Raw genomic sequence first — 13,211 nt, 5'->3', positions numbered from 1 at the left:
GCCACTATGTGCGTATTTTAACCCAAATATGAGTGAAGGATGAGTGTAGGATGAGTGGCGCGATCTTGTAGTCTTGTTAGTGACTAAGGCCGACATGTTCCTTAGACACAGCTGTTAATTAATAGCCCATACAGCTAATGGCAACTAAGGGACCTACAGTTTATTGTGGAATCCGAACCACATTTTTTCCTCGTGATTAACGAATTGGTCTAATTATTTAGGATAGTACTGCGTACTAATAGTATAGCTATTAGCGTGACGTATATGCTACATGCGAGTGCTGTTGCTCGTGTTTTTTTTTTAAACTAGCTGTTTGCCCGTTCTACGTACGGGAATCTTATAGTAAGTTGAAACCTTATATTCAGAACAGGAGTTGGTTTGCATATTTAGTGTGCATTTTTCCAGATATGCTGGCAAAACTATTACTGTATAGGAATACATATAAACCTTCGCATATACAATATCTGACGGTTTCAAAGCCAAAACAAATGCTTCACAATTAAATGTCACCCGATCGTGTTAGTCCATATTTTATATCTAATGACCTTTCATGAACCTTTCATTATCAAAGGTGCTCTTGTCTTTTCCACGAAACACTGAGAAATAAGGACATTAATGCGTTAACAACATACATACACACATAAATACAGAATTGTATTAGGGGATTTGCTACGCTTTAACCAAAGCAAATTACCAAACAAAATAATTATTTGAAAGTTTTGATAGTGTCATCAAATTTTATCATAATCATTTTTAGGCCTAATCAAACTGTAAAATTGGTGTAAATCCGTTGGAAAATATATAAATAAGTAAATAAATACACAGTCCACAAAACATTTATACGTTAACGACGCCAAGCTTTAACAGTTCATGATGGTTTGTTAAAAAAATCTTTCACTAATGTTTTATCATTTTCATAGCATAAACTAACATTTTGGAGTCCAGACAGAAAACGCAAAAATTATACAGTATCAATTAAATTTAATAAGAAATAAGGTGCAGCACTAACGATAACTATAGTTGTAAATAGTGATGTGTTTGTACGTAAAAATGATTCTTACTGCTACCACCGGTTCTAAGGAAAAGTAGCAGTACCAAAAACCAAGAACATTGAAGAAAAGAACTATATAGTACGAGGGTTGTTTTTTAAGTAAGGGCCGGTTGTGTGTATAGTCCCGTAGTTCACGCGGATGCCGCAACAAGCCACCGCGCCACTTGCCGGCATCCTTCCCGTTCACACTGATGCCAGTTGCAGCTCTGTAGCTGACGTCTACGCATCGCTGTGCTACTTTATAATGTTTACGATTATTGAATCGCCCGCCGCGTGTGAGATACGGTCAGTGATACGTTTTTTGACCTATCAAAGGCCTATCAGCTGCAGAAATTCATCGTCAGTTAACAGAAGTTTGCTTGGATGCAATGAGTGAAGGTAAAGTGCGACAATGGGTTAGAGAGTTTAAAAATGGCCGTCAAAACGTCCATGACGAAGAACGCTCAGGCCGGCCCTCTGTGATCACTGATGATTTGGTGGCTGCAGTCGAAACAAAGGTTCGTGAGGACAGAAGATTCACAATTTCCACTCTTTCTTTGCAATTTCCACAAGTTTCAAGATCAGTTTTGTACAAAATTGTGTCTGAAAAGCTAAACTTTAAGAAATTGTGTTCTCGGTGGGTACCCAGACTCCTCACAGAGGACCACAAAGTGAAGAGATTTGCCACTTCATTGGACTTTTTGACTCGTTACGACGAAGAAGGGGATGACATGTTGAGTCAAATTGTCACTGGAGATGAAACGTGGGTATCTCATATCCCTCCCGAAAGCAAGCGACAATCAATGGAATGGCGACACACAACCTCACCCGTCAATGTCAAAGCCAAACAGACTCTGTCAAAGCGCAAGATTATGGCAACTGTGTTCTGGGACCGGCGCGGTGTTTTGCTAGTGGACTTTATGCCACGAGGAACGACGATCAACTCAGATGCCTACTGTGCAACTCTAAAGAAGCTCCGCAGAGCAATTCAAAACAAACGGTGCGGCATGCTGACAAAAGGAGTTTTGCTCCTGCACAATAACGCTAGGCCTCACAACTCTCAAAAGACTTGGGATTTGATTGATTCTTTTGGCTAGGAAGTTTTGGACCATGTACCATACAGCCCCGACCTTGCTCCTAGCGATTTTCACCTTTTCCGGTAGGCTACCTGAAACACCATCTTGGCGGGCAGCGCTTCAATGACGACGATGAAGTGAAAGCGGCCGTGAACTCTTGGCTGTCGGAGCAGGCGGCCGAATTCTTTGAAGAGGGAATTAAAAACTTAGTTGTAGCCTACGTTGTGACAAGTGCTTAAATAAACAAGGCAACTATATAGAAAAATAGGTAAAAGTGTGTAGAATCAGAAAATAAAAATTATTTTACAAAATTATTTGTATCTTTTGTTAAAAATAAAAACGGCCCTTACTTAAAAAAACAACCCTCGTACTTACGACCAATTCAAACTGTCCTTCTAATCAAACTTTATTATAGGTGTTTATCCGTTGGCAAATATATAAATAAATAAATACACAGGCCACAAAACATGTAACATGTAACGTTAACAACGTAAAGCTTTAAAAGCTCACTATGGTTTGCTCAAAAAAACTTTTACTAATGTAGTGCAGTTACCAAAGTTATTAATCTCCTTTGGTTTTAAGTTTTTTTTTTAGTTTTCAAAAATCAAAGTTATTTCCCATTAATATCATTATTTATAAGCAACTTTTAATGTTAACATATTAATAACAGATTGAAGAAACCCCCTTTATCCAAACAAAGGTTTCTTATTTAAAATATTACGTAATCCCTAAACGATAATCGGTACATATATCTAGCAAACATTCGGAGGAAATGTGACAAAAAACGCCCAAATCTGGGGTTTTAAACGTTTGTAGTTTTACTTCCTAATTAGGAAAGGTACCGATATGGTTGTCGAAATGTAAGTAAATAGAAACCAAAAGTGACACATTGGAAAAGCGAGTTTAGCTACATCTGTAAGTTAAACCTCTGTTACGATCACAGTGAAATCAGAAAGATCTTCCAAGATCGTAGAAACATCCACGATCACCCACTGCAGTTGTGATTTTTTACTTTGCACTTTACACAACTGTCCTTGAAGCGCCGTCAATGAGTGGAAACCTTTTTAGTAAGCTATTGGTGACGATGATTAAAAAAATGTAAGTTTCCCAGCACTAATACAACACTGATTCACGGTATTTTTCCTGGTTATCAAAACTCAAGAACAATCGTTGCACTTGCAATTAATTAAACCGGTTAAGGCACAAAGTTTTTTAATCTCACTTGGTTTTGATGTGCTAACAAAACTTGATCGGAAATGGTTACGGCATTTGTAAACAGCTTTTAATGTAAACATATCAGTGACAGCTAGAAGTGAGAACTAATCTAAACAAATCAAAATAAGAAGGTTACAATACCTGCAGACTGCCTTTAGTGGTCCTTAAATATCCAACAGGATTACGCGTTTCGGTATTTGTTATACCATCATCAGATCCATATATACAAACTTGAAGTTTTTTGACTCATCATGTCACGTCACAGTTTTAAACACAGTTACAAAACATTTAAACACGAAAAACTATTTACAGTAGGCCTACTAATTAAAAACGAGAGACAAAAGTGAAGCAATGCATGCATTTCAAATGTCGAGTCTCAACTGGAGGTTATCTTGTCCTAGTAGTTGTACTTTGTACCCCCGGCTTCCTTTATCATTCCTTTCTGTCTCTGTCTAATCCTATTAATGTTTCAAATAATATATTAGACTGGAACAAGCTTTTATCATTTAATAAATCATTAGGGCGAATTTTTGTTGCTTTATATATTTCATAATTTTCCAAAGTTGTCATAGTTCGTCCTTTCCTACAGATATGTAAAGCTGTTAGATTTGTACTGACATTTGAATAACTGTGATTTTCATTAACAAGATGCTCGGCAAAACTGGATATTTGTGTCTCCCTGGTTCGGGGGATATGTTCCTTAAATCTTTTTTCAAAAGATCGCCCAGTTTGACCAATATACATTTTGCTGCAATCATTGCATGTTACTTGATAAATTCCAGATTTGTTATTAATGCTTTGTTTTTCCTTTGGATTAACTATGTTTTCCAATTTATTGCTGGTTCTAAAAGCTGCAATTTTCCCATGCTTTTTTAATTCATTTTTAAGAGTTAGAGGGAATCTGCTACCATATTCGACTGGGACATAATCTGAATTTTTAAACCGCTGATTAGTTGGTTTTGGTTCAGTCCTCTTTCTTAAATGTTTCCCGATTAAATCGTCAATTATATTAGGATTGTAACCATTTGAAATTGCTATATGCTTCAGTGTATTTTTCTCTTCTTTAAAATCTTCTGGACTTAATGGTACATTTAATAAACGGTTCACAAAACTATTATAAGCTGCCATTTTGTATGAAAACGGGTGATGGGAAGTTGCATGTATGGTGGTATCTGTAGTTGTAGGTTTCCTGTAAATGTTGAATGAGAATTTACTATTTTCTTTTTTCAGGGTGATATCAAGGAAATTCAACACATTAGCTTGCTCCAATTCTGCTGTAAATTTTAGTTTAGGATGAATGCCATTAATATAGTTATTAAATAGAGCTATCTGTCTTGAGTTTCCGTTGAATAGGACTATTATGTCATCAACATATCTGTAGAAAAATATTATTTTTTCTCTGTATTTATTCTTCTCTGTGTTTATGTGCATGTTCTCAAAATTGTTTAGGAAAATTTCTGCTAGTATACAAGATAAAGGTGAGCCCATCGCCAATCCTTCATGTTGAATATAATAGTTACCATTGAAGCTAAAATAATTTTGTTTTAGTACTAACTTTAATAAGGTCATGAGTTCCTTTTGTTCAATCTCAGTCAACTTTGAGTGTTTTTCTAAATTGCACTCTAATATTTTCAAGGTCTCATTTACAGGTACGTTAGTGTATAAATTTGTGATGTCCAACGATGCAAGTGTATATCTGGGATTGAGACTTACATTTTTTACTTTCTCTATCAATTCTAAGCTGTTTTTAAGGCTACTACTATTTTCTAATTTTACCTCCTCCTTTAATATACGTTCCAGCTTTTTGGCAAGTTTATAGGCAGGTGCAGGCATGTAATTTACCAGAGGTCTGATAGGTATTTCATTCTTGTGGATCTTAGGCAATCCTTTCAACGGAGGAGCTAGAGGGTTAATTGGCTTCATGTACCTTATCTCTTTCTCTGATAACAAATGTTTACACTTTGACATGGCTTTATTTACTTCTTTTGTAAAAGTTTCGGTTGGATCCTTATTTAACTTGTCAATGTCATTTTTAGTTATGAATTCATCAACTTTACAATTGTAATCAGTTTTATTCATAATCACAACAGTGTTCCCTTTGTCAGCTTTTGTGATAATTAAATTATTATTTTCTAACTTATTTTTAATTCCTTTAAGAACATGCATTTCTTTAGTGTTAGGATTATACTTCTTATGAGTTTTTATAACTTTATTTACTTTATTGTTTATCATAACCCTTGCCGTTGTTTGTGCATTAACATCAGATAATACTTGAATCGCGGCTTCAGCATTGACTATTTCCTTAAAGAATCCCCTTTCACTATTATTTTTAAATTTATTAATATTATTTTTAAATTTCCTACATATCTGTAGGAAAGGACGAACTATGACAACTTTGGAAAATTATGAAATATATAAAGCAACAAAAATTCGCCCTAATGATTTATTAAATGATAAAAGCTTGTTCCAGTCTAATATATTATTTGAAACATTAATAGGATTAGACAGAGACAGAAAGGAATGATAAAGGAAGCCGGGGGTACAAAGTACAACTACTAGGACAAGATAACCTCCAGTTGAGACTCGACATTTGAAATGCATGCATTGCTTCACTTTTGTCTCTCGTTTTTAATTAGTAGGCCTACTGTAAATAGTTTTTCGTGTTTAAATGTTTTGTAACTGTGTTTAAAACTGTGACGTGACATGATGAGTCAAAAAACTTCAAGTTTGTATATATGGATCTGATGATGGTATAACAAATACCGAAACGCGTAATCCTGTTGGATATTTAAGGACCACTAAAGGCAGTCTGCAGGTATTGTAACCTTCTTATTTTGATTTGCATGAAGTGGCCTAGAAAAACAACTAGAACATGAAAAAGTAATCTAAACAGCTGATCGTTATTTCATAAAATGTAATAGTAAACATTGGGAGAAAATTTTACAAAAATCAAACAAAATTGGGTTTTTGATGGTCCGTTATTTTGTTTTAAAAGATTCGAGGCCATGTTTTTATAGCCAAAAGACACTCTTACCAATCCACCTCTTATCTTACCTCTTATCGTTTCTTAGGCTATGAAACGTAAAAATAACCAAAAACTGCATAATTCTAAGCAATGTACAGACAAAACTGTAATTTTATTTATATAGATGTATTTATTATATTATAGAGTGACATATCAACATTTATACACTGTAAATAAGAAGATGAAAGTTCCGCGTGGTAATATTTATTTACTTAGAAAACGGAAACATTGAGCAGGGTAACACTGGTAAGGCCAGTTTAAAACATTAAAGTACTCGACTAGGGGACTTCTCGCTCATTTAAAATGGCTAAAAAGTTTAAAATCATAATATTATATCATCCCGGGATTGATCCCGGGATCGGCTGAGATAAATCCCGAAATCCCGGGATTGGATTGAAGGCCCGGGATTGAGACGCCTAGTTAAAAGTGAGAAGCTTTAAGAGGTGCAATGCGGCAAACCTACCTCTCCCCTGTCCATCAAACATGGATATGCCAGAGTGAGAAACTTTAGCCTCCAGAAGCCAGCCCGGGGGATAGCCAAGCCGCCGCATGTTGTAAATATGAAGAGGTATTTGTCTTTTCTCAAGACCCAGAGCTTTCCTCAGCCCCTTGCTGATCTGACCTGGTACTAGATGACCAAACACTTGGGACTCCTCCACATGATACCTCTTGTATATGACCCTGTCAACACCAGATATCACAACTTCATAGATGAGCCTTTTCACAAGGAAAAAATACCACCACTGCAGCAATCCTGCAGACTAAGCTTATTTTCATTTGCCTGATTGATTGGATTTTAAATGAAAAAAATATCTTCTTCAACATGTCAGATTCATTCACTTAAATTTAACATTAGGTTAAATGAGTACTTAGATTTGCTGCTACAGAGAAGGTAAGAGTACCAGGTTCAAGTACCATTCACTAAACAGTGCTAAGTTCCTGGATATACCTCAGTACGAAGATCTGAGTTATCCTTCCAGGGTTGATATTTGGATTTACTTAAGCAAACAACAACCAGCCAGGAGCTTGGATTCAACACAGGTTTTTGCGTTTCTGTTTCACGTTTACGTTTCTTCTTCAAGTCGTCTCTGTATACCCTTGGGGTTTTTTGCAAAATTTACTGTTAATTTAAGATCCCATACTGCAATACTATCAAATTTCAAGTCTCTAGCACGTTTCTAAAAGGTTCAGATGAGCGTACGAAAGTCGGTATTTTTCAATGTTATTTTCCATAAGAATAACATGGGAGGGGGGGAATTCAAAATTTGGGGGGGAGTTGAAATTTGAAAATGCCACTTTTTGAATTTTTCCTGGGGGTTTGGGCACTAGACCTACAACCACCGAAAATTTCAAGTCTCTAGCTCATCTTGCACCCATAGAATAGGTAAAGAATCTGTTATAACCTCGTAAAAATGGGAAAATATTTCAAAATTTGAGATTAAACTTCAGTTTTGGGGGTCAAGGAGTAAAGTTACGAAAAAACATGTAAAGACTTCAATTTAAAGTAAACTAAGGAGAGTAGAAAGCATTAATAATGTTGTAAAAAAATATTACCTAGGTAGAAAAAATAGCAAAAACCATTAAAAATTGGAAAGAAATTTGCCATTATTGAAAGTAGGGTGTTTTTTAGGGGTGAAAGGGTGTGATTTTCGGAAAACGCCGAAGAGTGTTTTGTAGAAAATTTAATTTCTGACCGGGAACATCCTTTCAAATGTTTGCTAGCTCTTACCGTTTTTGAGCTATAGCCGTTTAAAAAAAACGTGTTTTGTGATGTCCGCCATTTTGGATTTTTGGGGGGTTAAAATTTGAAAATGGGATTCTTGCAAATTTCACCGTTTATTAAAGATCCCATACTACAATACTACCAAATTTGAAGTCTCTAGCACGTTTCTAAATGAATCAGATGAGCATACCAAAGTCTTAAAATTAAATAGCTATTCTCCATAAGAATAGCATGGGGCTTCGTAATAGTGGTAAAACCTTTCAATTTTCGACATTAAACCAAAGTTTAAGGGGTCAAAGAGTAAAGTTACTGTAATATATAAGGCTATATTACACTGCCAGAAGAATATTGAGTTTTGTGTGTGTGGTTGGCTGCACTGCCGAGTGACGTCACCGATGAGGAACGATGGCACGAAGCGAAGTGGAACGCCAGTCGGAGTGATCATGCAAAGTAGTAAGTTGTCCCTAGTATCGGGTTGTAAGTTGTCCCTAGTATCGGGTTCTTTAATCTTATAGTTATTAGTAGTACAATTACTAATAACTACAATTATTACATTTGGCGACGAAATTTAATCCGCGTGTGCGTGAAATGTCTAATATCGGTCGGATATCGGAGTTTAATCCGCACGAAGAAGATATTAGTTCGTATTTGTTACGTTTGAAACACTTTTTCAAGGCCAACGAGGTCAAGGACGTGAAGCAGGTCTCCATCTTGATTACTGTAATAGGCCCTAAAATATTAGCCGTCCTCACCAATCTTATTTCTCCTAAGAAGATTGACGATGAATCTTACGATAATTTGAGCAAAATCTTGGAAGATCATTATTCTCCTAAACGCCTTGTGGTTGCTGAGCGTTATACTTTTTATAGTCGATGCCAGAAACAATCTGAAAGTATCGCAGAGTTCGACCATTATTTCCTCTTTTTCCTCCACCGGTGCAAGATTTATGCACCGGAGAAATTGTACGGTGCAGGTGCATAATACACCGGCGGCCTCTGATCGGTCGATCGGTCAGTTTCTTGGACAACGACAACAGCATGTAGCTACGGCATGATGGCGGGTCCATCGAATAATTTAATAGTTCATCAGTTTTATAGGTTATGTTGCGTAATGAGTGAATAATTTATGCTATGAGGGTGTTATTACGTATTAAGTGAATAATTTTCAAATAATTTATTCTGTGAGAACAAGTTTGTTTGGTTTAAATATTATAAAGTAAATAATAGGTGAATGTGTATATTATAATCCGATGTGTACCTTAAACCGGTGAATAACCGTTCTGGGATACCAAGACTCTTGCCCCGGGGCGGTACCGGTGAACAAGTCACCGGTTAATCTGCACCGGTGCACCGGTACATGTTCCCAGAACGAGCCCATTACAAAATCTACATGGACTAAGGCTTATGATATTTTTCAATAAATGCATTGTGTCATAGTAGCACTTAAAACTTCACTAAACTCTTTAATCAGGTAGATAGTACAGATAAATATGGACCTACTTTTTGGCGCAATATAAAGCAAGCCTAACCATACGACGATGACGATGTTAAAGTTTAATGGTTGAATATTGCAGGGAGGAAACTGAATATTTCGACGTGTTTAGGTTATTTATTTTGTACTAAAAATAAAAATAATACATCTAAATGTCTGACTTATTGATACAGACATTGTTTAGTATTAATTAATTTCGTGTTGGCAGGACATTCGCGCGCCGGTTGTCTCATGAGTTGAGTCTCAGACATCTTGAAATGTAGATTGTGACGATTGTGTTGTGCAATGAGCTGAAGCTAAACAATGTCACCGGCACCGTCGCTGTTTTGAACTAGATAGTTTCTATGTTGGCTATGAAAATTGTTAACCGTGATTACAAAACTAATCGTGATTACAAAACTAATACTGTAGCTATAAAGTTAATAGATGTAAAAAAAAAATATTTATCCCTGTCGGGTGTCAGGTGTTATCGGAATCGACTTTTGACAATCGAGTCTTGGTACCGAACCGATACCAATGTCCAAGTGGTAACCAATGGATGGTTGTATCGATACATCCCTTTTTAGAATCGAATTGAAATTTCAATACATCGCACTCGCTGCACACCACTACCTATCACTATCACCATCACCCAGTGTCAGCTGTCGCTGTCAGTGAAATGGATGACGCAAGCGATGCCTAGGTTGCCGATTATTATTAGGCCTAGTATGTCAATATTGAAAGGGGTTAAGGGATTAAATAAAACTCAAACATTTTCCTTTCTTATTATTTACTTGTCAAACATCAACGAAATCGGCTTAACCTCTATTACTCGACTCGAGTTGCAAGTATATTTAACTAAGTGCTTCCGGCGACCGGCGACCGGCGATGTCGGCTTCCCGCGTAGGCCTATTCATGGTGGTAGGCAGTGTACATCCAACTTACCTTCTGCTTCTTCCGAACCATCGCCACTCACCAGTAAACCGTAAATTTTGGTTTACTATAAAATCAACCAAGAAAGTATTGCAAAACGGTTTATAACTATTAAAATTACTTGAAAGAAAAAAACTGTATTAACGATATCAATTAAATTCACGGAATAATACGATTTTCACGCATATTTCCCGGTTTTTTCACGGCTGTTAAAATTCACGCATAATTCCCGATTTTCCCGGAATTCCCGGCCACTGACAACCCTGAAACAGTCAATGTCCAATATGTGCTGTGTTGTAAAGCAAACACAGAGACCTTTTCACACAAAGATATGGTGTACAGGGATATCCATCTTGACAAATAAATCATTTGATTCGTAGTTTGTTCAATTATATTACATTGTTTTACATTTTGAGTTTTTAGGGACATATGTCCCTACATGCCACTAGTAGGAAATAAATCTGACAATTTTAAGGGAACATTTTAGTAGAAATCCAGCCAGGTAAATGGAAATTTGCTTAGTCTGCAGGTTTGCTGCGGCAGGGTTATTTAAATGTAGTTTACGCAACAATCACTTAAAGACTATTTGCAAACACTACTTCACCTACGACCGTTTTTTTTTCATTACTAATAATTCACTACTCTAAGGAATGTCGGCCTTAGTCACTAACAAGACTACAAGATCGCGCCACTCATCCTACACTCATCTCCATTCATACTTGGCTTAAAATACCTACATTGTATGGTCGCCATTTCATAAGAAAGTATAAAGTATAAAAGTATAACTTCTGAGAGAGGCTTATTGTAACAAGCACTCATTAAGAATTAAATTAAGTTGAGTAGAAGATTCATTCACTGGAATAATCAAGTAAGAAAACAAAAATCAAGTTATAAGGTTCAGAAGACCTATATCTAAAGGAGGGCTACCTAGAGTGCTGTAGGCCTACTCACTGGGGACCTCTAGACTTTTGGAACTCCTGACGACTACGGGAAATTTTAACATGGTTGCGAGGTTCAGGACAGTCTCTCAAGGAGTGAGTTGTTTCATCACAGTTCCAGCAAGTATTGGCAAACTTATTTTTCTTCTGGATGGATGAGTTATCATCATTTTTGCTCATGAAATTGGCCTGGAAAGTAATTTATTAGTTTAATTAACTCGAAAAAATGTACATATATAAACTAAAAGTAATTAGGCTAGTATTAAGTAAGCCCTGACATTTTAAATCTAAAAGGGTTGATTGGCGCTATTTTAAACTAGGTAACAAAGTAAAAATGTTGACTAAAGCTATCTATGGATACATCCTGTTAATTTATGTACTTTTTTAAACAAACATTTAAAAGCTAAATCAAAATTTTCCTTCATGAGAAGGTAAAGTAGGTATTTTGGTAAATATATATAACTTTCACAGTGTAAAATTTTATAAATGAATGGCTCTAAAAGATGTAGACTATTTTTTTTTTTTTTTTTACAAAGATTAAAAAAAAGATTGAATCTGATTTGTTCTGTGCTTGGGCCAAAAGAGAAAATCTTTATGAAATTAAAATAGAAAAGTATAATAGGTAGGCCTACTTTGGTATTATACGGAGGCCACTTATATTAAAGGGATTTTTTTACTGGGAGACCAAAAAACTGTTGGAATTTATTTATAATCTTGTTCCTCATTGCCTTCTTGGTACTAAGTTAGAAGCAGCTGTCATGTGTTAATTATATGCCATGTGATTGCTATGTTTATTAATTTGTTGTAAATAAACATCACTTGCACTATGGACTTTAGAAACCATACTGTGTAGTCATTTTACTCCTATTATTATAAAGGAAAATCAATTATAAACATGGGCCCAGTTTCACTTTTACTGTAACATGTTCTCTGTGGCCTATTTTGAACAGTTTAATTTTTGAAGAGAAGTGTTTAAGAAATATTATAGTAAATTTCATTGGATTAACACTTATTAATTACTATGATGGGAGACAAAGTTATATACTCCACATCAGCCCCTGGAATTTCTAAGTTGAAAGGGTCAGCCAACTATGCCAGTTGGAAATTTGACATGAAGATGGCTCTAAAATATGAGGGATTGTGGAATTGCATTGAACCACGAAGGACTACTACAGAGACGACACCGCTAACTGTGGATCCAGACAAAGATGAGAGGGCACTCGCCAAGATTGCCATGCACCTGGAGGCAGCTCCAAAACTACATATCAGGACGGCCACATCAGCGAAGGAAGCTTGGGACATTTTAGCAAAGCAGTATGAAGTCAAGAGCACAAACAGGAGAATATTTCTGCTAGACCAGCTTTTAGATTTGAAGTTGGAAGTATGCAACAGCATGAGTGAGTATATTTCTAAATTTCTTGACCTCAATGCTCAACTTGCTGACATAGAGAAACCCGTAGACGATGAAATGAAGGCGTGTCTACTTCTAAGAGGTTTGCCTGAGTCTTACAGGGCATTTAGGATGGCAGTCGAGAGTACAGATAAAGTAGAATATAGTAAAGTACTAGAAAAATTAAATAGCATGGCTGAAAAGGATACCACTGAGTCCTCTGTAGTATTTTCAACTTTTAAAAGCAGTACAGTCCAACCTCAGTATAACGAATCTGATGGGACCGAACTGAATATTCGTTATATCAAGGATTTCGTTAAAATGAGGTTCGTTATATAGAGGTTAGGTTTGCAGGAATTTCGCTAAGTCGAGGTTCAGAACCAGCGTCGGTCAATATAGGCCGGGATTTGA

At 36.1% G+C, this 13,211-nt stretch overlaps 1 protein-coding gene across 2 annotated transcripts in view; it reads right to left on the bottom strand.

Moving 5' to 3' along the window:
• Positions 1-13,211, bottom strand: part of LOC128982843 (zinc finger CCHC domain-containing protein 8 homolog) — a 108,724-nt gene that overhangs the window by 68,812 nt on the left and 26,701 nt on the right. For both annotated transcript variants that reach the window (XM_054401882.1, XM_054401883.1), the window contains exons 3-4: positions 11,424-11,599; positions 6,810-7,027 (exon numbers count right to left, since the gene is read on the bottom strand). In XM_054401882.1, coding sequence (XP_054257857.1) covers positions 6,810-7,027; positions 11,424-11,599 — 394 coding nt within the window. The remainder of the gene's footprint in view (positions 1-6,809; positions 7,028-11,423; positions 11,600-13,211) is intronic.

This window comes from Macrosteles quadrilineatus, unplaced genomic scaffold, assembly GCF_028750875.1.
Source record: "Macrosteles quadrilineatus isolate MER2022 unplaced genomic scaffold, UCM_ALF_1.0 Scaffold_1__1_contigs__length_201487025, whole genome shotgun sequence".
Classification (NCBI taxonomy): domain Eukaryota; kingdom Metazoa; phylum Arthropoda; class Insecta; order Hemiptera; family Cicadellidae; genus Macrosteles; species Macrosteles quadrilineatus.
The sequence above is the reverse complement of the archived record's forward strand: the minus strand, read 5'-3'. Positions and strand labels throughout refer to the sequence as shown.